The sequence below is a fragment of the Papio anubis genome, chromosome 3, assembly GCF_008728515.1.
Source record: "Papio anubis isolate 15944 chromosome 3, Panubis1.0, whole genome shotgun sequence".
In the NCBI taxonomy this organism is placed as follows: domain Eukaryota; kingdom Metazoa; phylum Chordata; class Mammalia; order Primates; family Cercopithecidae; genus Papio; species Papio anubis.
This window is the reverse complement of record NC_044978.1, coordinates 116,920,185-116,943,149: the sequence shown is the minus strand read 5'-3', so window position 1 is coordinate 116,943,149 and position 22,965 is coordinate 116,920,185. Positions and strand designations below refer to the sequence as shown.

Sequence of the window (22,965 nt, the reverse complement as noted above, 5' to 3'; positions counted from 1 at the left end):
TTTTGTATTTCTTATCTCCCTGCTATAAGGAGTTATTGATTAAAGTTAATGTAGTACAAAATTTTATGAAATTTAAAAAATATTTACAGAGTGTTTTTAGAATGTTGTGTTTATTTGTGTATAAAATATTTGAAATCTCAAATGTTATTCCATGTTAAACTGCTTTAGTTTAATGGAACTTTGTAGAGAAACTTACATTATTTCTTCCCAGATTTAACATTTAGTATTAAATGTGTTGATTAATTATAGCAGTATTCTTGGTTACTTGCTAGTTGACTTTTCAAGATGGAACAGTATCATTTCTGAGGTTATGATGGTTAAGGATTTATTCCTTAAGTTGTCTTTTTTATTACCTCCTGGATAGTAGGCATGAGCATGATTGTATTCTAGCTTATCAGTTATTTTTACATCTATTGTAGTTATTGCAGTGTTAGTAGTACCTTAGATTTGTGAAATAAACTAACTCTGATGATATTAAATAGTGATATTTTATATAATAATTATCAATTTATATCAGTAAGCAGAAAAGAATATGTTTTAGTACCTATTTGTAAGTAGCACTGTGATAAGGAATATCAAAACAAAACTTTACTCCTGTCTTAAGAGTTTGTTATTTTCTAATTCTTTAAATTTCTTTAATTGAATCTGCTATACTTACATCAGTGTTTCTTAACATAGTAAATAGACACCTCAGGGCCCAGAGACCATGAGGTGGTCCATGAGGTCAAAACTATTTTTATCATAATATTGAGATGTTACTTGACTTTTTTACTATGTTGACATTTACAATGATGGTGCAAAAGTAGTGATGGGTAGAACTTCTGGACCCGAAGGCCATGGAAACAAACTGTATTGATATGATTGTATTCTTCACTGCCACGCGCTTGAAGTTAAAAAAAAAAAAAATGCCAGTTTAACTTTAAGAATGTTCTTGAAGCGATAAAATTAATTTTACGAAAACTCCCCTTTTGAACGCATGTTCTTTGAATATTACTGTGTGTAACAAAATGGGAAGTACACATAAAACACTTTTGCTGCATACAAAAAGTATAGTGTTTGTCTGGAGGAAAACTAACTGCTATGTTTTGAGATGTGAGCTGAGTTAGCCTTTTACCCCCATGAAATGTCATTTTTATGGTAAAGTACAAATGAAAAACTACAGTTGTCAAACTTGGATATTTGGCAAATACTCCTAATCATGTTTTAAGTGAGTCTGTCACTTTAAGGAAAACAACAATACTTGTTGCCAATGATAGTTAAGCTTTCAAGCACAAATTTGAATTTTGAAACTTGTTTGCCTAGGCTTGACAGCTTTCCAGTACTTAAAGACTTTTTGGATGAAATCAGTGGTGAGATTAATGTATGTGATTTTTTGATACTGATATTTGTTACTTAATTTCCAATATGGTAAATACCAAGAAATATAGAGTTTATATAAAGTCCTTGGGAGTTCAGTACTTCATTGAGTCCTGAAAGCAAAACATTTAAAAACTGCTGATTTAGTTAGGTATTCTATTCACAGTTAGAGTTTTCACAACCTAAGCATCACACTCAACCCTACATATAACTAATAAGCAAATTAAACTAGAAAAGAATATTAGAAAAGAAAATTAGGCTGCATATGAGTAAGAAAGTTTTGAATTCTTCCACAAATATAATTTTCTTCTTTTGTTAATCAACTGGCTTAGATGTCATGTTGAACTTTTTGGGGTTGCATTGTGTTTACCATTGTTAATTATGTTAACATATTTTTTCCCTCCCCTGCTTTCTTTTTATTTCTCTCCCCTCTTTTCCTTTCACTGTTCATTTCTCCCTTCCTCCCTCTTTTTGCAATTGTTTTATAGGTGGAGTCTTTCATTTTGGATCAGGATGATTTGGAAAATCCAATGCTGGAAACAGCTTCCAAGTTGCTCTTATCAGGTACTGCTGATGGTGCAGACCTCAGGACAGTAGATCCAGAAACACAGGCTAGACTGGAAGCTTTACTAGAAGCTGCAGGTATGTACTCTACATAGTAATAAGTCTACCTTATTATGTAAAGTTGCACATCAATCTAATAAAAGCTCTTGTTGTAGAATGATATTGGATATTTAGAATGATACTATTAATAAAGGTTAATTGATTACTTTCTACTGAATTACGTGGAGCATTTTACTAAAGCATATTGTAATTTTCATTACCAGAGTAAAATCCACGTGCTGCAGTTGACCTTATAGAGAGAGATTTCTTTTTCAGTTGAGTTTGATTATTCATGAATTATGTATTTGTGAATTTGCCTACCTGCAAAAATGCATTTTAACTTCAAAATCAGTACTAGTAGTCTTTCATAGGCATGTGTAAAGCGGTGAAACATTTCAATCACCCTACGTACATGCTTCCAGCAGAAGTTGAAGAAAGTTATGCTGTACATTCTTGTTTCAACTCTCCTGCCATAAATAAGTGTCCTTTTGTGGCCTATTTAATGCCAGGTTTTACACATTTTTGTGGTTTTTGTTGATGTTAATTTTTTAATTTTTAATTTTTGTGGGTACATAGTAGGTGTAAGTATTTGTAGGATACATGAGATATTTTGATACAGGCATGCAATACATAATAATCACCTCAGGGTAAATGGGCTATCCATCACCTCAAGCATTTATCCTTTGTGTTACAAACAACCCAGTTATATTATTTTAGTTATATTTAAATGTACAATTAAATTATTTTTGACCATAGCCACTCTGTTGTGCTAGCACATACTAGGTCTTATTCATTTTTTCTAACTTTTTTTTTTTTTTTTTTTTTGGTACTCATTAACCATCCCCACTTCCCCACCCGCACTGCCCCAACTACCCTCCCCAGCCTCTGGTAATCATCCTTCTACTCTATCTTGGCTATTGTGCATAGTGCTGCAATTAACATGGGAATGCAGATACCTCTTCAATGTACTGATTTCCTTTCTTTTGGGTGTACACCTAAGAGTGGGATTGCTGGGTCATATGGTAGCTCTATTTTTACTTTTGGGAGGGACCTCCAAACTGTTCTCCATATGGTTGTATTAATTTACATTCTCACCAATAGTGTATGAGGATTCCCTTTGTCCCATCCTCTCCAGCATTTATCATTGCCTGTCTTTTGGCTAAGTCATTTTAACTGGTATGAAATGATATCTCATTGTAGTTTTGATTTGCATTTTTCTGATGATCAGTGATGTTGATACCTTTTCATATGTGTATTTGCCATTTATATGTCTTCTTTTGAGAAATGTCTGTTCAAATCTTTGGCCCATTTTTGGATCAGATTATTAGATTTTTTTTATCCTATGGTTTGAGCTCCTTATGTATTCTGATTATTAATTCATTGTCAGCTGGGTAGTTTGCAAATATTTTCTCCCATTCTGTGGTTGTCACTTCAGTTTGTTGATTTTTTTTTTTTTTTTTTTTTTTTTTTTTTTTTTTTTTGCTGTTCAGTAGCTTTTTAACTTTATGTGATCCCACTTGTCCTTATTTGCTTTAGGAACCCATTCTTTTATGGTATATTACTCAAGAAATCTTTGCCCACTCTAATGTCCTGGGGAGTTTCCCCAATGTTTCCTTTTAGTAGTTTCATAGTAGAGGTCTTAGGTTTAAGTCTTGAATCCATTTTGATTCTGTTTTTGTATATGGTGAAAGATCGGGGTCTAGTTTCATTCTTCTGAATGTGGATATCCAGCTTTCCCAGCACCATTTATGGAAGAGACTGTTCTTTCCCCACTGTATGTTCTTGGCAACTTTGTCAAAAATGAGTTCGCTATAGATGTATGGATTTATTCCTGGGCTTTCTATTGTATTCTGGTGGTCTGTATGTGTACTTTTATGCAACAATCATGCCATTTTGGTTACTATAACTCTGTAGTGTAATTTGAAATCAGGTAATGTATTTCTAGTCTTGTTCTTTTTCCTCAGGATACCTTTGACTATTCTGGAACTTTTGAGGTTCCATGTAAATTTTAGGATTGTGATATGGTTCAGCTCTGTGTCCCCACTCAAATCTTACCTTGAATTGTAATCCCCATTATCCCCATGTGTCAAGAGAGGAACCCAGTGGGAAGTGATTGGATCATGGGGACAGCTTGCCTCATGCTGTTCTTGTAATAGTGAATGAGTTCTCACAAGATCTGATTTATAAGGGGCTCTTCTCCTTCTGCCCCTCACACTTCTCTCTCCTGCTGCCATGTGAAGAAGGTCCTTGATCCTTCACCTTCTGCCTTGATTGTAAGTTTCCTTAGGCCTCCTAGCCATGTGGAATTGTGAGTCAATTAAACTGCTTTTCTTTATAAATTACCCTGTCTCGGGTATTTATAGCAATGTGAAAACAGACCAATATAGCTTGCTTTTTCTATTTCTGTAAAGAATGTCATTAGTATTTTGATAGGAATTGCATTGAATCTGTAAGTTGCTTTGAGTAGTATGTACATTTTAACAGTATTGATTCTCCCAACCTATGAACATGGAATATTTTCCCATTTTTTTTGTGTGTCCTCTTCAATTTTTTGCATCAGTGTTTTATAGTTTCCATTGTAGAGATCTTTCATTTCTTTAAGTTCCTTCCTAGGTATTTTATTTTATTTGTAGCTATTTTAATGGCATTACTTTCTTGATTTGTTTTTCAGATTGTTGGTTCTTGGCATATAGACATGGTACTGAGTTTTGTATGTTGATTTGTTCCCTGCAACTTTACTGAATTTATCAGTTTTAATTTTTTTTGGTGAAGTCTTTAGGTTTTTCCAAATACAAGATTATATTATCTGCAAGCAAGGATAATTTGACTTCTTCCTTATCAGTTTGGTTGTCTGTTTCTTTCTCTTGTCTGATTGCTCTGGCTAGGACTTGCAGTACTGTGTTGAATAGAAGTAGTGAAAGTGGGCATCCTTATCTTGTTCCAGTTCTCGGGGGGATGCTTTCAACTTTTTCCCATTTAATATAATGTTGGCTGTTGGTTTGTCATAGATGGCTTTTATTACTTTGAGATATGTCCCTTCTATGCCAATTTTGCTAAAGGTTTTAATCATAAAGGGATGGCTGGATTTCATTAAATGCCTTTTCTGCATCATTGAGATGATCATATGATTTTTGTTTTTAATTCCTTTTATATGATGTATCACATTTATTGACTTGCATGTATTAAACCATCCCTACATTCCTTGGTATACCCATTTGATTAAGGTATATTATCTTTTTGCTATGCTGTTGGATTCTGTTAGCTAGTATTTTGTTGAGGATTTTTGCATCTATGTTCATCAGGGATCTGTAGTTTTCTTCCTTCCTTCCTTCTCCCCTCTCCTCCCCTTCCTTCCCTCTCCTTTCCCTCTCCCCTTCCCTCCCCTCCCCTCCTTTCCTTTCTTGGTTTTGGTGTTACGGTGATACTGGCTTCGTAGAATGATTTAGGGAGGATTCCCATTTACCCTGTGGGTTCTGCTGAAGAAAGTTTGTGCCCAGTTGAAATTATTATAAAATTCAGTTGGAAGCTTTTTTCACCCTTTGACCCCTCCCTAATTCTGCTTGCTGCCTTCCCTGAGGGCCTCTATCAGATGCAGTCAGGGATGGCTTCCCTGGGCTCAAGTCGGAGACTGGGTGTGCTTGCAAGGCTCTTCCCGCTGCTGCTTCTACCTTTATATTTCATGTGGCTCCTTATATTCATTTTTGTTATAGGTGAGGTTAAATCCTTCTCCTGTGATCTGGATTTTCAGATTTCCCAGTGGACATGTGTGTTTGGAGATACATACTCCCTCTCATACTTTGGGAACTCAGTTATTTTACTGTCTCGCAGAATTGCAGCGATGTGCCACTTCTTTCAGAGAATCTGTGAATTCTTTTGGTTTTCCTGGTAATGTTCCTGCTGTGGTTCTTAGAGCCAGAGTTTGTGGTGTGAGTCTCCACGTGCTATTCTGCCCATCCAAGTGAGAGCTGCATGTTACCCTGTTTCCTCTTCTCTCTGCCATCTTTCTTTCTAAGTCCAATGTTTCTTTGTTGATTTTCTCTGTGGAAGATCTGTCCAATGCTGAAAGTGGAGTGTTAAAGTCTATAGCTATTTTTATGTTGGGGTTCTATCTTTCCCTTTAGCTCTAGCATTTGCTTTATATAGCTTGGTGTCCCAGTGTTAGGTGCATATGTATTTAAAATTGTTATATCCTCTTGCTTAATTGACCCCTTTGTCATTATGTAATGATCTTTGTCTCTTATATTTTTGTGTTGAAATCTATTTTGTGCAATCTAAGTATAGCTACTCTTGCTCTTTTTTTGGTTTCCAGTGGCCTGGAATTTCTTTTTCAATCCCTTTATTTTCACTCTGTGTGTATCTTTATAGGTAAAGTGTGTTTCTTGTAGGCAACAGGTCATTGGGTCTTGTTTTTTATTCATTCAGCCTCTGCATATTTTTTAATGGTAGTCCTTTAAGTCCATTTATGTTTAGTGTTGTTATTGATAAGTGAAGACTTACTCCTGTCATTTTGTTATTTGTTTTCAAGTTGTTTTGTAGTGTTATCTTCCTTCTTCCTGCCCTTTAGTGAAAGTGATTTTCTCTGGTGATATGCTTTAATTTCTTGCTTTTTATTTTTTGTATCCATTGTATGTTTTTTGATTTGAGGTTACCATGAGTCTTGCAAATACTATCTTATAACCAATTATTTTAAGCTGATAACAGCCTAACACCACTTCCATAAACAAATTTAACAAGCTAAAAGAAAACCAATGATTCTACACCTTAAGTTTGTCCCCTTACTTTTTAACTTTTTGTCATTTCTATTTATATCTTACTGTGCTGCATATGTCTTGAAAAGTTGTTGTAGTTATTATTTTTGATTGATTAATCTTTTAGTGCTTCTACTTAAGGTAAGAGTTAACATACCACAGTTACAGTGTTATAATATTCTGTGTACTTAATATCACCAGTCGGTTTTGTACCTTCAGATGATTTATTTTTGCTCATTAACATTCTTTTCTTTCTGATTGAAGAAATCTCTTTAGTGTTTCTTGTAGGACAGAAGTGTCAATGATGAAATCTCTTAACTTTTGTTTGGGAAAGTCCCTCTTTCTCCTTCATGTTAAAGGGATATTTTGCCGGATGTACTATTGTAGGATAAAATTTTTTTGCCTTCAACATTTTATGTCATGCCACTGTCTCCTGGGCTATAAGGTTTCCACTGAAAAGTCTGCTGCTAGATGTATTGGAGCCCCATTGTATGTTATTTGTGTCTTTTTCTCTTGCTGCTTTTAGGATCCTTACCTCCTTGACCTTTGGAAATTTGATTATTAAGTGCCTTGGGGTAGTCGTCTTTGGGTTAAATCTGCTTAGTGTTCTGTAGCCTTCTTGTACTTAAATTTTGGTATCGTTCTCTAGGTTTGGGAAGTTCTCTGTTACTATACCTTTACCCTATAAACTTTCTACCCCATCTCTTTCTTTACCTCCTCTTTAAGTCCAATAACTTTTAGATTTGCCATTTTGAGACTGTTTTCTGTATCTTGTAGGCATGCTTCTTTCTTTTTTATTCTTTTTTTTTGTCTGCTTTGACTGTGTATTTTCAAATAGACTGTAAGCTCACTAATTCTTCTGCTTGATCAATTCTGCTATTAAGAGACTCTGATGCATTCTTCACTGTGTCTGTTACATTTTTCAGCTCCAATATTGCTGTTTGATTCTTTTCAGTTATTTCAATCTCTGTGTTAAATTTATCTGATAGAATTCTGATTTCCTTCTCTGTGTTATCTTTTTTTTTCTTTGAGTGTCCTTAATACTATTTTGGTTTTTCTTTCTGAAAGGTCACATATCTCTGTTTCTCCAGAATTGGTCCCTGGTGCCTTATATAGTTCATTTGGTGAGGTCATGTTTTCCTTGATGGTCGTGATCCTTGTAGATGTTTGTTGGTGTCTGGGCACTGAAGAATTAGGTATTTATTATAGTCTTCACAGTCTGTGCTTGTTTGTACCTGTCCTTCTTTGGAAGGCTTTCTAAGTATTCAAAGCGACTTGGGTATTGTCATCTAAGCCATGTCTGCATTGGGGAGCACCCCAATCCCAGTATTGCTATGATTTTTACGGATTCATAGAGGTACCACCTTGGTGGTTTTATGTAAGATCTAGAAGAATTATCTGGATTACCAAGTAGAGACTATTGTTCTCTTTCTTTCTCCCAAACAAATGGAGTCTCTCTCTCTCTCTCTCTCTCTCTCTCTCTCTCTCTCTCCTGAGCCACCTAGAGCTGGGGTTGGGGTGACACAAGTACCCCTGGGGCCCCCACCACTGGGACTGTGCTAGGTGAGACTTGAAGCCAGCAGAGCACTGGGTCTCATTCAATGCCCGTTGTGACCGCTACCTGGCTACCACCTATGTTTGCTGAAGGCCCTAGGGCTCTACAGTCAGCAGGTGGCGAAGCCAGCCAGACTTGTTTTTTTCCCCTTCAGGATGGCAAGTTCCCCTAGGCCCTAAGCTAGTCCAGAGATGCCATCTGGAAGCCAGGGACTGAGGTCAAAAACCTTAGAAATCTATCTGATATTCTGTTGTACTGTGTCTTAGCTGGCACTCAAACCACGATATACAGTCCTTCCCACTCTTCCTCTTTCCACAAGTAAGGAGTCTGAGTCCATGGCCACCACCACCAGAGGCCCACAGGGAGTACTGCCAGGCTACCGCCAATGTGCAGTTAAGGCCCAAGGGCTCTTCAGTCAGCTTGTGATGAAAGCTGCCAGGCCTGAGACTCACCCTTCAGAACAGTGGGCCCCCTCTCTACCAGGACAGCTCCAGAAATGTCGTCTAAGTGCCAAGCCTTGGAATAGGAGACCCCAAGAGTCCTCTTTCTACTCAGCACCCCCGCCGCACCCCAACTGTGCTCTCACTGTTGCCACCATAGCTGGGAATGTGCTGGTTTTCACATGAAGCTGGCACATCCCAGTCTCAACCTAGGCAGGTGGCATACTACTTGGGTGTCACTGCTGGTACTTCAGGGCCCAAGGCCTCTTTAGTCAGTAGGTGATGGATCCTTCCAGGGATGGATTCTTTTCTTCAAGGGAGCAGGTTCCCTTCTGGCACAGGTTGTGTGTAGAAAGGTTGTCCAGGAGCTAGGGCCTGGAATGGAGGCCTCACGAATCTGACTGGTGCCCTATCCTACTCTGGCTAAGTTTGTATCCAAGATGCAAGACCAAGTTGTCTCTGCTCTTTTCTGTCAAGCAGAAGGAAGGGGTCTCTTTTGGAGCCTTAAGCTGTGCTGCCTGAGGTTGGGAGAGGGGTGACTCAAGCACCCCCTTAGCCGCCCAAGTGGTGGCTCAAGAAGTTACCTGCTCCCCTTCCCCCATCCAGTGACTCCAAGTCCATCTTGGCACTAGGACTTGCCTAGGAATTGCAGTCCTGTGGCTTAGACTGCCCCTCAACTTCACTTAGGGCCCCAGAGCACTACAGCCCGTGGTGACAGGGCTTGCTGGAAGTCAAACTTGGACTGCTGGGATGGACAATTCCCTTGTGACTAGGGCTGGTCCAAATGCTCCCTCCACGAGCAGGCCTCAACTGAGTTCAGCCTGTTTCTGCTCTCCGCTGTGACAGGGCAGCACTGAGTTCAATGCAAAGGCTCACAGTTGCTGTACTCTCCCTCTTACAGTTGCACAGTTCTTTGCACCATGTGGGGAGCTGCTAGTGGATTAGGGAGGGGTGTCATTGGCAATTCAAAACTGTCTTTTCTACCCTCTTTAATGCCTATTTCAGCAATATGAAGTCAAAACCAGGCGCTGTGTGTGCTCACCTGATTTTGGGTTCATATGAAGATGCTCACTTTTTGTAGATAGTTGCCAAACTTGGGGAGGGGTGGGGAGATCACGAGAGCCCCCTATTCAGCCATCTTACTCCATCTATCTTGGTGGCGAAGCCAGCCAGACTTGTTTTTTCCCCTTCAGGGTGGCAAGTTCCCCTAGGCCCTGAGCTGTCCAGAGATACCATCTGGGAGCCAGGGACTGAGGTCAAAAACCATTCGAAATCTGTCTGATATTATATTGTACTGTGTCTTAGCTAGCACTCAAACCATGATGTACAGTCCCTCCCACTCACTGTTTAAAATGGCACCGAAGCAGAGTGCTGTCTAGTGTTCTTAAGTGGAAAAAATATGTTTTAGGTTCAGGCATGAGTTTTACTGCTGTTGGCTGTGAGTTAAATGTTAATGAATCAACAACATATATTAAATAAGTTATATTTTACACCATGGAATGCCATGCAGCCATAAAAAAGAATAAAATCATGTCCTTTGCAGTAACATGGATGCAGCTGGAGCCCATTATCCTAAGTGAATTAATGCAGGAACAAAAAACCAAATGCCACGTTGTTTCTTATAAGTGGCAGCTGAACATTGAGTACACATGGACACTAAGAAGGGAACAGTAGACACCAGGGCCTACTTGAGAATGGGAGGAAGGTGAGAATTGAAAAGTTCCTTATCGGATTCTATGCTCATTACCTCGGTGATGAAATAATCTGTACCCTGAACCCCCACAACATGCAATTTACCCACATAACCAACTTGCATGTATACTTGCTGTACCTAAAATAAAAGTTGGAAGGACACACACAAAAAAGGTACATTTAAACAGAAACACACATAAAACAGGGTTATGTGCATTAATGACAATGCTGTGGCCAGGGGCTGCCTAACGCCATATTTCTCCCAGGAGCAGTTGTTGAGTATAGTATTTGCTAATTCCATGTTTCTAGCAACTTAACATAACTACTATGAATAACTGAATAATGAGAATTGACGATATATAATTTTCCCCACTTGTTTGTTAGAGACTGTAGGCTGAAACTTTCTCATGTGAATCATCGTGGTATTTTTGTGAAGTGGATCATTATGTTATCCCCATAGGAACAATGTTTTAATTAGGGAGTATACACACACACACACACACACACACACACACACACAGATTTAGCACTATATATCATATCTTAAATATAAGGAGGTGATAATGAAATATCTATAATCATTTTAAAGACATACATTTTCTTAGGTTTTGTAAAGTAGACATAAATACACTATGAACACTAATTGTTCATGAACCCCAGTGCACTACCTATTATACATGCAATGTATGTAAACTGCTACTTTATTATTGCGTAAAAATATTATTGTTTCAGTAAACATCTTGTAATACAGTATTTAAATATTTGAAGGACTCATGGTTAAACTTGACTTCCATCCAAGGTAAAATTCTAGAATGGATTATTAAAAGGATCTTAACCAAATAGACTTGAAAACATAATAAGGGCATGTGCACAGTCCTGTCTTGGAGTATAGAAAACTATTTGTACAGAAGAGTAGAGACCTAATTTAGCATTTTCCAGCAATTTGACATTGCTCTAGAAGTTTATGAGAGAGAAATGCGGATTATGAAATTATTTAAAAATATGCCTCAGAGGAGCAGGGAATGTTTCTCCTGAAGACAAGAAGACTTAGGTTAAATAAAGTGTTCTTCAAATGCTTAAAAGACTGTCATATAGATTTGTTTTCTGTGGCCCCAAGAGGTACAACAAGATTCAAAGATGTTACATGGAAGTAGATTTTACATAAAAGCTGATTTTTGGAGATAAGGTACCTTTTCATATAATGCAAATAGTTGCCTCGTTTTTCTAAGTTGTGTAATTATTTCTATTTTTTGTATTTTCTTTATGGTAGCTAACAAGCTAGCATTCCCCCTACTTCCCTTCCTTTCTTTCTCCACCTCTTTCACTTTTCGTCTCCCTCACTCCTTTATTTCCTTCCCTTTTTAAATGGAAATTTCCACATACAAATCTAAGAGAAGAGCGTAATGAAACCTCTGTATGTTTATCCATCATCCAGCTTCAGCAGTCTTCAGTGTACAGGCAGTCTTTTTTCATATCTGCCTATTATCACCTTGCTGACATCTCCACCTATGTTAATTTAAAGCAAATCTAAGTACCATACCATTTCATATATATTTTAGTATGTATCTGTAAATTAAGAGTGTTTAAAAAGAAATATAGCCATAATACTATTTCAGATTTAAAGGAAAAAAAAGGAATTCCTTAATATTGCCAGTATCCTGTCAGTGTTGAGATTTGTTCAATTATTTTCTTTTTACAGTTGTTTTAAATCAGGATCCAAACAAGGTTTACATAGTTTTAATGTTAATTATTTTTCTTAAATATATACGCATACTATGTACCCATAAAATTAAAAATTTAAAAAAATTGTCTTAAGTTTAATCATAACAGTTCCTCTTTTTTTTTTTTTCTGTTTATTTGTTGAAGAAATAGTCACTTCTCTCAGTTTATGGATTGTGCCAGTTGTGCTTTTGTGTGTTGTATTTCCTATTTTAGATCCAGATAGTTGATCAGATTCAGATTTATTCTGATTTTGGCAAGAATAGACATTCATAATGCTGTGTATTTCCTTATATATCACATAGGCCCTGTCTGGTTGGTTCTCTTTTTGTGATGTTGAGATTGAACAAGGTTTAGGTATCCAATATGTTTCTTGAGAAAGGATGCTTGAGAGGTAAAATTTTTTAGACCGTCTGAAAATGCCTTTCTTACTATCCTCATACTTGATAGTTTAGCTAGGTATAGAGTTCCAGTTTAAAAAATCACTCTCAGGCCTTTAAAGTTACTAAACTTCTGGTGTTGCCACACTTATTTATGACTTAACCCTGTCTCTGTACCATTTGTCCCTGTTCTCCTTCTCCAAAGCTTTATAATTTTGGCATTATAAAATTTCAGTCTCATTTTCAATACTTTGGTTGGCTTTTCATATTTAAGATTTTCTTCAGATGTCTGGTGATCCTTGGGTTCTGGTTTTAGTCTAGCAATGCCATAAAAAGCTAAATTGGAAAGTCTGGACGTGTGTTTTGTTGGTGCATTTCACTATACAGCATGGATTAGTTTTCTATTGCAGCATAACAATTTACCATAAATATAGTGGTGTGAAACAACACCCATTTATTATCTCTTAAATTTCTGTGAGCCAGACATCTGGGGACAGTGTGACTGGATTCTCTTGCTTATGGTCTCAAGGCTGAAATCAGCTATCCTATATTCCTTATCTGTAGGCTGTGGGTGAACATTTACTTCCAAATTTATTGTTTTTGGTAGCAGGATTTAGTTCCTTGCAATTGTAGAATCAAGATCCTGATTTTTTTATGGGCTGTCATCTCCATAAGGTTGCCCACATTCTTTGACATGTGGCACCCTCCATCTTTAAGTCAGCAGTGACAAGTAGAATCCTTCTTGTGCTTTTAATCTCTGGCTTCCTTATCTCCAACCAGCCAAAGAAATGTCTGCCTTTCACAAGCGCATTTGATTGGGTCAGGCCCACCAGGTTAACCTCTCTGTCTTTAAGTCAACAATGCCATGTAATATAACTTAATTTTGGGAGTAAAATTTGTCAAATTCACAGTCCCTAGATTGTAGGATGTGTACGTCAGGGACAGGTAACCTTGGGATCATTTTATTAGATACACACCTGTCAGTGTTTATCTTCTGAATAATGAACCCAGCTACCATAATTCTGGGAGCTGACAGTGGGAATGGGGCTGAGGATCTCACTACTTATCATGTAAACTTTCACTTAATGCTTTTATGTAGTACTTCATGTCATCCTCCTGTATACCTGATGTCTCCTAGTCCAGGGCCTTTCTAGTTTGGTTTCTTTAGAGAATAATCACCTGGGTGTTTAGTTTGGCAATGAAGACTCGTGTCTGATTACTCCTCACAAGTGTTCAGCTGGTCTCCCTTTTTTCTGACCAAAACCTCACCCCTGTATCTGGTACATCTAATACCTGACTCCCGTTGGGCTAGTGGTCTGTTTTTCTTTTGATAGTGGTGTTTCAGTTTATTCTGTTCTATAAGTTAGTTACATCTCTGGTTTACTTTGTCTTTATACATTTTAGCTTATATATTTAGCTTATATACAAATTTTTCCTAGTTTTATCATAGAAGGAGTTTCTTTTGCATTTTAGCCCTCTGAGTAAGTTCTAAGAGGAAGATAATTATGCGTTCAATTATCTTAAAATCAGATAATATTTAATAAGTTTAATAGTGTTAGTAATATTAATAGTTTTATTATGAAATAATAATATAAATAATATTTTAATGTGTCCTCTATCTGAATTTCTGTGGTTCTGTTGATTAAATGAGAGAATTTGGAAATAATAATCTGGTCATTTTGTTCTTTTTTTTTCTTTTGGAGAGAGTCTCGTTCTGTCTCCCAGGCTGGAGTGCAGTGGCACGATCTTGGCTCACTGCAACCTTCACCTCCTGGGTTCAAGCGATTCTACTGCCTCAGCCTCCCAAGTAGCTGGGACTATAGGTGCACACCACCACGTCCAGCTAATTTTGTGTATTTTTAGTAGAGATGGGGTTTTACCATGTTGCCCAGGCTGGTCTCGAACTCCTGAGCTCAGGAAATCCACCTGCCAAGTAGTAGGATTACAAGCATAAGCCACCGCACCCAGACCTTTTCTGTTTTTTGATCTTCACTTTAATATTCAATAGCTGGAGAAGACCAGAAAAAAATAGAATCACCATAATTCAGGGTAGCTAAAATTAGTTTTTGATTACTGTTAATTAATTTGAAAGATTACCATCTCTGTCTTTGGTTTCTTCCTAGTTATCTTCATTAAAATAGTTATCTTTACTTATGAAGATACAAGAAGTTCATAAAGATTTAAAGTGAGATTTTCTTTTTTTTTTTTCTTTTTGAAACAATGGTTAGTTTTTACTGAGCCAGATCTGTCCTCTTGCCTAGTTCCTGTTGCTATCACTGACAAATATTTGTTATATAGTGATCTTGGATGGCTGAAAAATTGGAGCTAATTTTTTTCATGTGGAAATTCTTCTGTGATCTTGATCTCAATAGTGCCTTCATATATTTAACCAAAAGATGATCTATTAAATATTGTAGTAGATTCAGAATATAGTATGACTTTTAATATTAGTGACATAAATTATCAGACCAAGACAATTTTTATTCTTTGTACATCTTAATTGTAGCCGATATGAAATTTGACTACTCTGAACATTTTTTATGGCTATAATCATAAAGGCTTCTTGGCAGATTTATTTTTGGTTTTGTGAGATATAACATTTGATATGTTAGTTTTTTTATTAAAGAAAAGCATAAAAATATACCTAAAAGTACTAATCTAAAAATCATTCAGGACAGCAAAAGAAAAAATATTTTAAAGGCAAAGATGGTTAATAACCACCTGTGTGAGACCTAATTGTTGCTTTTGCAGATATCTCTATAAAGCATGCTTACCCCTAACCTTTTTATTCTAACTTGGTGCTTAATCTAGGCTGCCTACTTTATTATAAAGTGCATTATAAAAGTATACACTTTCAGAACTTTAAACATGAAACTTATGTGATATTATTGAACACCTTTCACTGTTATGTACTTATCTGTGCAGATATGTTTAATACCAAGTGACTGGTCCTTTTTGTTTTAGTTAACTAGTTTGTTGTAAAACCTATAATAGCCTTTCTTTAATGTGCATCGGAATCATATGGGGATCTTTTTTAAAATGCAGGTTTTGGATCAGTACATCATAGGGCCTGAGATTCTGCATTTCTGACAAGCTCCCAAGCGATAGCAGTGCTTCTATTCAGTGGACCACATGTTGGATAGCAGGGTTCTGTAATATCCATCATAACATTAGAGGTAAAGGTTTTTAATCCTAGCTGTTTATCAGAATTGCCTTAGAGCCTTTAAAATATGTAGATGCCAGGCCCTGCTTTCTACTTACTGAATTGGATCCCCAGATGTAGAAAAGCTCAGCATCTATATATTTGAAAAGCACTACAGGGGGCTGGATCACACCTGTAAACCTAGCCCTTTGGGAGGCCGAGGCATGTGGATCACTTAAATCAGGAGTTCAAGACCAACTTGGGCAACATAGTGAGACCCTGTCTCTACCAAAAAGCCAAAACAAAGCAAAATATAAAACAATTAGCCAGGCATGATGACCTGTGCCTGGTCCCAGGTACTCAAGAGGCCAAAGTGGGGGATCACTTGAGCCCGGGAGGTCGAGACTGCAGTGAACCATGATCATGCCACTGTACTTCAGCTTGGGCAACCGAGTGAGACCCTATCTTAAAAAAAAAAGCAAAAACAGTACCACAAGTGATGCTGATGGGCAGCTTCTATTAAGCACCACTGAATTAAAATAATAAAGGTTAGGGGTAAGAATGCTTCATGCTTTATAGGGATATCTGAAAGAGCAACAGTTAGGTTTCATGCAGATGGTTACTAACCATCTCTGCTTTTGAATTTTTTTTTTTTTTTTTTTTTAGTTTTGCAATTCTGAATGGTTTTCAGATTAGTACTTTCAGATGATTTAAGTATATGTGGTAAGTTGTAGACATAATTCATTTATAGCTTATTTTTATATATAGTCTAGAATGCCTTTTTAGGCCATATTTTGTTCACAGGTGATAGCCTAGTAAACATTCTTAAGCAAAATTGGACATTGGCCCGATGCAGTGGTTTACACCTGTAATTGGGAGCACTTTGGGAGGCTGAGGTGGGAGGATCACTTGAGATTAGGAGATCTAAACTACCCTACACAACATAATGAGACCCTACCTCTACAAGAAAGTTTAAAAATTAGCTGGGTGTGCTACTGTGGTGGCTCACACCTATAATCTCAGTACTTTGGGATGCTAAGGCAAGAGGATTCCTTATGCCCAGGAGTTCGAGAGCAGCCTTGGCAATGTAGTGGGACCCCGATTCCTCCAAAAAGTAAAATAATTAGCCAAGCATGGTAGTACACACCTGTAGTCCCAGCTACTTGGGAGCCTGAGGCAGGAAGATTTTGAACCCAGGATGCTGAGGCTGCAGTAAACTGTAATCGTGCCATGCACCCGGCCTGGGTAACAGAGCGAGACCCTGTCTAAATAAAAAAAAGAAGAAGAAAGAAAAATTAGCCTAGTGTGGTGGTGTGAGCCTATAGGTCCAGCTACTGGGAGGCTGAGTTGGGCGGATCACTTGAGCCCAAGAGTTCAAGACTGCAGTGAACTATGACCATGCCACTGTACTCCAGCTTGGGGGACAGAATAAGATCCTGTCTCGAAAAAAAATATATTAATTTAAAAAAATAAAATGTAGACATTTAACAAATCATAGAGATGGTGCTAGCTTCTGGCACTACTGGCGTCAATGAGTCAAAAATAATTTTATCAGGACTCTGTCCCCTTCTCTTTCTGTGTCTCTGTTCTCCTCTATGTTGACTTTATTTTGGGCAGTCTTTTTCTGTATGTGGTGACAAAAGTGGCTAAATAGCTTATGACTCACATCTTACCAATTTAGCAACCTTTGAATATACGTTCTTTCAAAGATATGACAGAGTCTAATTGTCCCATCATAGGCTAAAGACCCATTTCTGGCACCAGAGGGTCACAGGATCAAGTACCTATGAACCACATGGAATGAATAAGATTATTAGAAAACTGGAGAAGAGTGATTCCTCAAAAGATGCTGGGCAGCCGATACATATGTCTACTCTACCATTTGGAGGTTATTTGTTAACATACACAGTATAGCTTTAAGTAACTTGAATTTTGCTTTGTTTCTCCCTTTTGGGTGTGTCCATATTGGTGCGAAAATAATATAATAGGAATAGGCAAATTGTCCACGGCTGATGGTAAAGCCTTTGCAGATCCTGAAGTACTCCGGAGGTTGACATCGTCTGTTAGTTGTGCGTTGGATGAAGCTGCTGCTGCACTTACCCGTATGAGAGCTGAAAGCACAGCAAATGCAGGGCAGTCGGACAAGTAAGTATATTTTTGCTGCAACCAGTATGAAATCATTTTCTTAAAAATAATAGCAAATAGCTAACATTTACTGAGCATTTATTTTGTGCCTGGCTGGCACTGTGCTAACCACTTGACATCTGATGTCTTATTTAGATTCACAAAAACTTTATATGGTATAGATTTTGTTTTTACTCTAATTTTACAGATAAAAAGTTAAAGAGAGGTGAGTAACTTAAGATCAAATAGATAATAAGTGGCAGAGCACCAGTGTCTTTCTGACTGCAAGACTGAGGCCTAGTCAATATGTTATAAAAGACTTTTTGCTTATTTAGAATTTTTTTTTTAATGTGTTGGTGACAAGTAAATGTTTTACAATTAGGCCATTTTCCAGTTCATTTGCATAGTTCTGAAAATTTTAAAGGGTGAGGCTTTTATTTGTTTATTTGCTTTATGAAGTCTTAAAGGAAGTCATAGATCTAGTTCCTGTAACTTGAATGTGAGTCCAGGGACTTTATTATTTTATATCCTATAATTCCTTGTATACAGATAGCACTTTACAGTTAGTAAGGGCTCAGTAAATGTTTTGTGACATGACATTTTAAGCTGTTCTGATGATGTTATCCAATAAAAATCACACCATCTCATATATAAACACAATTATGGATGTATATTAAAAAATGGAAGCCAGGCGCGGTGGCTCACGCCTGCAATCTCAACACTTTGGAGGCCGAGACGGGCAGATCACCTGAGGTCAGGAGTTCGAGACCAGCCTGACCAACATGGAGAAACCCCGTCTCTATTAAAATACAAAAATTAGCCAGGTGTGGTGGCGCATGCCTGCAATCCCAGCTACTCGGAAGGCTGAGGCGGGAGAATTGCTTGAACCTGGGAGGTGGAGGTTGTGGTGAGCCGAGATTGCGCCATTGTACTTTAGCCTGGGCAACGAGAGCGAAATTCCGTCTCAAAAAAAAAAAAAAAAAGAGTGACAAGAAAAATGGATAGATACTTCAAGGAAGCAACTAGAAAAGAATCATTAATACATGTTACCATTTTCAACCCTTGGTGGCTTCTTTTTGCCTCCTCTAATAAAATGAAGCCATTTTATTTATTTTAGCAATTGCCTTAAAACAATTGAGAACATCTGAATATTCTGTTATATTTGGGTTTAGAGAGTAAATTATAGCATTTAAGAATTCTCTTTTGTCTAATGGTGTTTTCATACAACATTTTTAAGAGTATAAAAGAGAAGTTATATAGTATTAACAAGGTCATGAATTTGCTGTTTCTCTTGGCTCTTTATTAGTGTTCATTCATTTAGATTTTTGTGTCTGTATTAACTTGCTTTACCATTCTTCTCGTAGGTTGACTCCCTTCTTTAGTTAACCTCGGTTTCTATTCCATAGTAAATGTTCGGTTTTACTAGCCTAAAATATTATTGGTTATCTCCAAATATTTTTTAATGTGGTGCCTGCTAAGATTGGCAAGAGAGAAAATTAAAAACACCTTGAAGGGTATACTAAAACCAGTTAAAGCAGGAAATAGAATACAAAAATAAAAAGTCACAGATTATTTTGCATTGAAAATACTGGAATTTAACAGAAAAAAATATAACATATTTGTGACAATTATATTTATTCAACAAAGTTTGAGAAAGATGGTAGACTTATGTGCAGTGAGTACTGTGTGCCACATTTTTATATTAGTTAAGGACAGTGCCATGTGCGAGGCTTGATATACCCTTTGCCCACAAGTTCTTAAGTTCAGCTGTTGCTAGAGTAGATCTTCTAAGGTTGTTTTAAAGCTGGTATACACACATGGAAATTGAATGAAAAATTCAAATGATAATGTAGATTAGGGTATATGCATAAAGAAGTGAAAGAGACAGAGACTACTTTAAAAGAGAGAAAAGGTACGCACTTATAGAGGAAATGTCTTACGGGAAGGATTTGTCCTAAACATGCTTAAAAATTATAGAGAGCATTGAGTCTAGGGACTGTCAGTGTCCTGTGAAATGGGAAATCAGAAGAGATGTTTAAAAGACAAATTTATTTAGTGCTGGTTGAGACCTTCACTTTTTGTAAGGGGAAAATACAATTAACATGTAAATAAAATATATAGTATGGCACATAATAAAATAATAACTATGGGAAAAATTTAAAGGAAAGTACTAAGGCAGTGGTTGGGTTGGAGGTTATCTTAGTTCATTTTCTGTTGCTTGTAACAGGATTCCTGAAACTGGGCAAGAAAAGGAATTTATTTCTTACATTTATGGAGGCTGAGAAGTCCATGGTCAAGGGTCTGCAATTGGTGAGAGCCTTCTTGCTGGCAGGGACTCTCTGCAGAGTCCTGAGGCAGCACAGGCCATCACATGGCAAGTAGGCTAAGTGTGCTAGTTCAGGTTTCTCTTCCTTTTATAAAGCCTACCCATTCTCACTCCATGATAACTAATTAATTCATTTACCCATTAATCCATTAATTCATGAATGGATTAACCGATTCATGAAGACAAAGCCCCCATGACTCAGGCATCTCTTAAAGGCCCTACCTCTCAGTATTGCCACATTTGGGGTTAAATTTCACATGACTTTTGGAGAGGACAAAATGTAAACCATAGCAGAGGTCATGTTACATTTTGTAATAGCGTGGTCAGGGAAGTCCTCATTTAAAATGATGGCTTTCTAGGAAAGACCTGAAATAGGGAAGGGAGTGAGACATGTCTGAGAGAGGAGCTGTCTTGGCACAGGAAGAGCAAATGCAAATATTTGGAGGTTGGAGCTTATTTAGCATATGTGATGAATAGCAAGAAGACCAATGTGGCCGAAGTGGAAGGAATAAGGGTGAGAGGGTAGGAGATAAAGCCAGAGAAGTAAAAGGGAAGAGGAATACCTGCCACAGGGCAGATCTTGTAAGGATTTCGGCTTTTACTGTGAGTGACATTATAAGGCCAGTGGAGGGTTCTGAGTAGAGGAATGATGTGTTCTACTTTTCTTTTCTTTTTTTTTTTTTTTTGAGACAAAGTCTTGCTCTGTCACCCAAGCTGGAGTGCAGTGGTGCCATCCTGGCTCACTGCAACCTCTGCCTTGTGGATTCAAGCGATTCTCCTGCCTCAGCCTCCCGAGTAGCTGGGACTAGAGGCACACACCGCCATGCCCAGCTAATTTTTTTGTATTTTTAGTAGAGACGGAGTTTCACTGTGTTAGCCAGGATGGTCTCGATCTCCTGACCTCGTGATCTCCCCGCCTCAGCCTCCCAAAGTGCTAGGATTACAGGCATGACCCACCACGCCTGGCCAACATGTTCTACTTCTCTTTACAAAAGATCTCTCTGGTTGCCTTGTTGAAAAGAACCTGAAGGACAGCAAGTAGTGTGAAGGCAAGGAGACTGGTTAGGAGGCTTTGCCGTATCTGAGACAAAGATGTTGGTCTTAAATCTGGGTGATGGTAATAACAGAGGTATAGAAAAGTGATTATCTGTCGGTGCCTTTAGTATCTGAAGTGAAAGGGCCATACTTTAAGAGGATAATAAAAGAATTGAGTTATATTTGAAATAAAAAGAATATTAATAGCCCTGGATTTAGTTTTAGGATTATTTTATACAAAAGTGAGAATCTTTAGAAATGTCTACAATTGGAATTGTTTTGGTAAGTTTATGGGGCATACACTTTTCTCTCAGTTTAATGTTTTGTTACTCCACTTTTTCCACTCTCATTTTGCTTGAGTTCAGCTTTTTCTTTGCCTGGATTTGCAACTTCTCCCAAAATTTGATTGTATGAGTAAATACTTCCAAAACAAAACTAAAAAAGGCTCATCAGTTATTCATTTATTAGTATTACATTCTCCCATCTTTTCTGTCTGATCTCCCTTTACTTGATGGAAGGACTCACATAGATCTTTACAATTAGTAGAAGTTTTGCCCAGTTTTTACTTTTTAATTAAATTTTATAAAAAATTTTCTACTAACGAAACAAAAGAAGTATAATTATGACCTGTTATTTGTGTGTGATTTCTATAAACTTTTATGTTTTAAAATTTTATGTTCTTTCTCCACTTACCAGTAAATTAGACTTTATCCTTCAGTTGCATAACTGAAAACATTTTGGAATATTGATAATTTTAATTCAGTGCCATTGATATGTAGATTGTAAAGAACTCAATGAATTCAATCATCTGTGGCTTTTTGTTATGAATCATACTGAAATAACCATCCTTGTTGAGCACTAATGTTAGCATTAGCCTATTCTCACTCTGCTATAAAGAACTACCTGAGACTGGGATAATTTATGAAGAGAAGAGGTTTAATTGACTCAAAGTTCCACAGGCTGTGCAGGAAGCATAGGGGAGGTCTCAGAAAACTCACAATCATGGTGGAAGGCAAAGGGGAAGCAAGCATGTCTTACCATGGTGCAGCAGGAGAGAGAAAGAGAGCAAAGATCTTTTAAACAACCACATCTCATGAGAACTCACTCATTATCATGAGAACAGCAAGGAGGAAATCGGCTGCCATGATCTAATCACCTCCCACCAGGTCCCTCCCCCAACACTGGTGTTTACAATTCAACATGAGATTTGGGTGGGGACATAAAGCCAAACCATATAACTATAGAGATTTGACATAAATATCCAATACTCTGGCTGGGTGTGGTTGTTCACATCTGTAATCCTAATGCTTGAGAGTCTGAAGCAGGAGGATTGCTTGAGGCCAGGAGTTTAAGGCTGCAGTGAGCTGACTGCATCACTGTACCCACTCCTGGGTGACAGAGCAAGACTCTGTTTCTAAACAGCAAAAAACAAAACAACCAAAAACAATATTTATGCTGTGCAATTTTTTAATATTCTTATACTCTGGTATTGTGATATTCTTTCCCTAATAGCCGCAGTTTGGCAGAAGCCTGTTCAGAAGGAGATGTAAATGCTGTGCGAAAGTTACTCATTGAAGGGCGAAGTGTAAATGAACACACAGAGGAAGGGGAGAGCCTCCTTTGTTTAGCTTGTTCTGCTGGATACTATGAGCTTGCACAGGTTCGTATTATCAAAATAAAGCTTGTTTTTTATAAAACTGGCTTGCTTACTAAGGAAATAATAAAATAAATCTTTCCAACCACTTGGATTATTTCAACAAATAGTTTTGTTAGATAAATTTTGTGTGCTTATAGCTCTTTTACTACGACTAGGTAGACATTATATAAATACATGCATTCAAAATT

The 22,965-nt window shown here is 37.4% G+C and overlaps 1 protein-coding gene across 6 annotated transcripts in view; it reads left to right on the top strand.

Moving 5' to 3' along the window:
* Window positions 1-22,965, top strand: part of ANKRD17 (ankyrin repeat domain 17) — a 182,729-nt gene that overhangs the window by 78,369 nt on the left and 81,395 nt on the right. For all 6 annotated transcript variants that reach the window (XM_003898780.3, XM_009206951.2, XM_009206952.4 and 3 more), the window contains exons 2-4: window positions 1,845-1,998; window positions 17,624-17,780; window positions 22,633-22,780. In XM_003898780.3, the coding sequence (XP_003898829.1) occupies window positions 1,845-1,998; window positions 17,624-17,780; window positions 22,633-22,780 (459 nt within the window). The remainder of the gene's footprint in view (window positions 1-1,844; window positions 1,999-17,623; window positions 17,781-22,632; window positions 22,781-22,965) is intronic.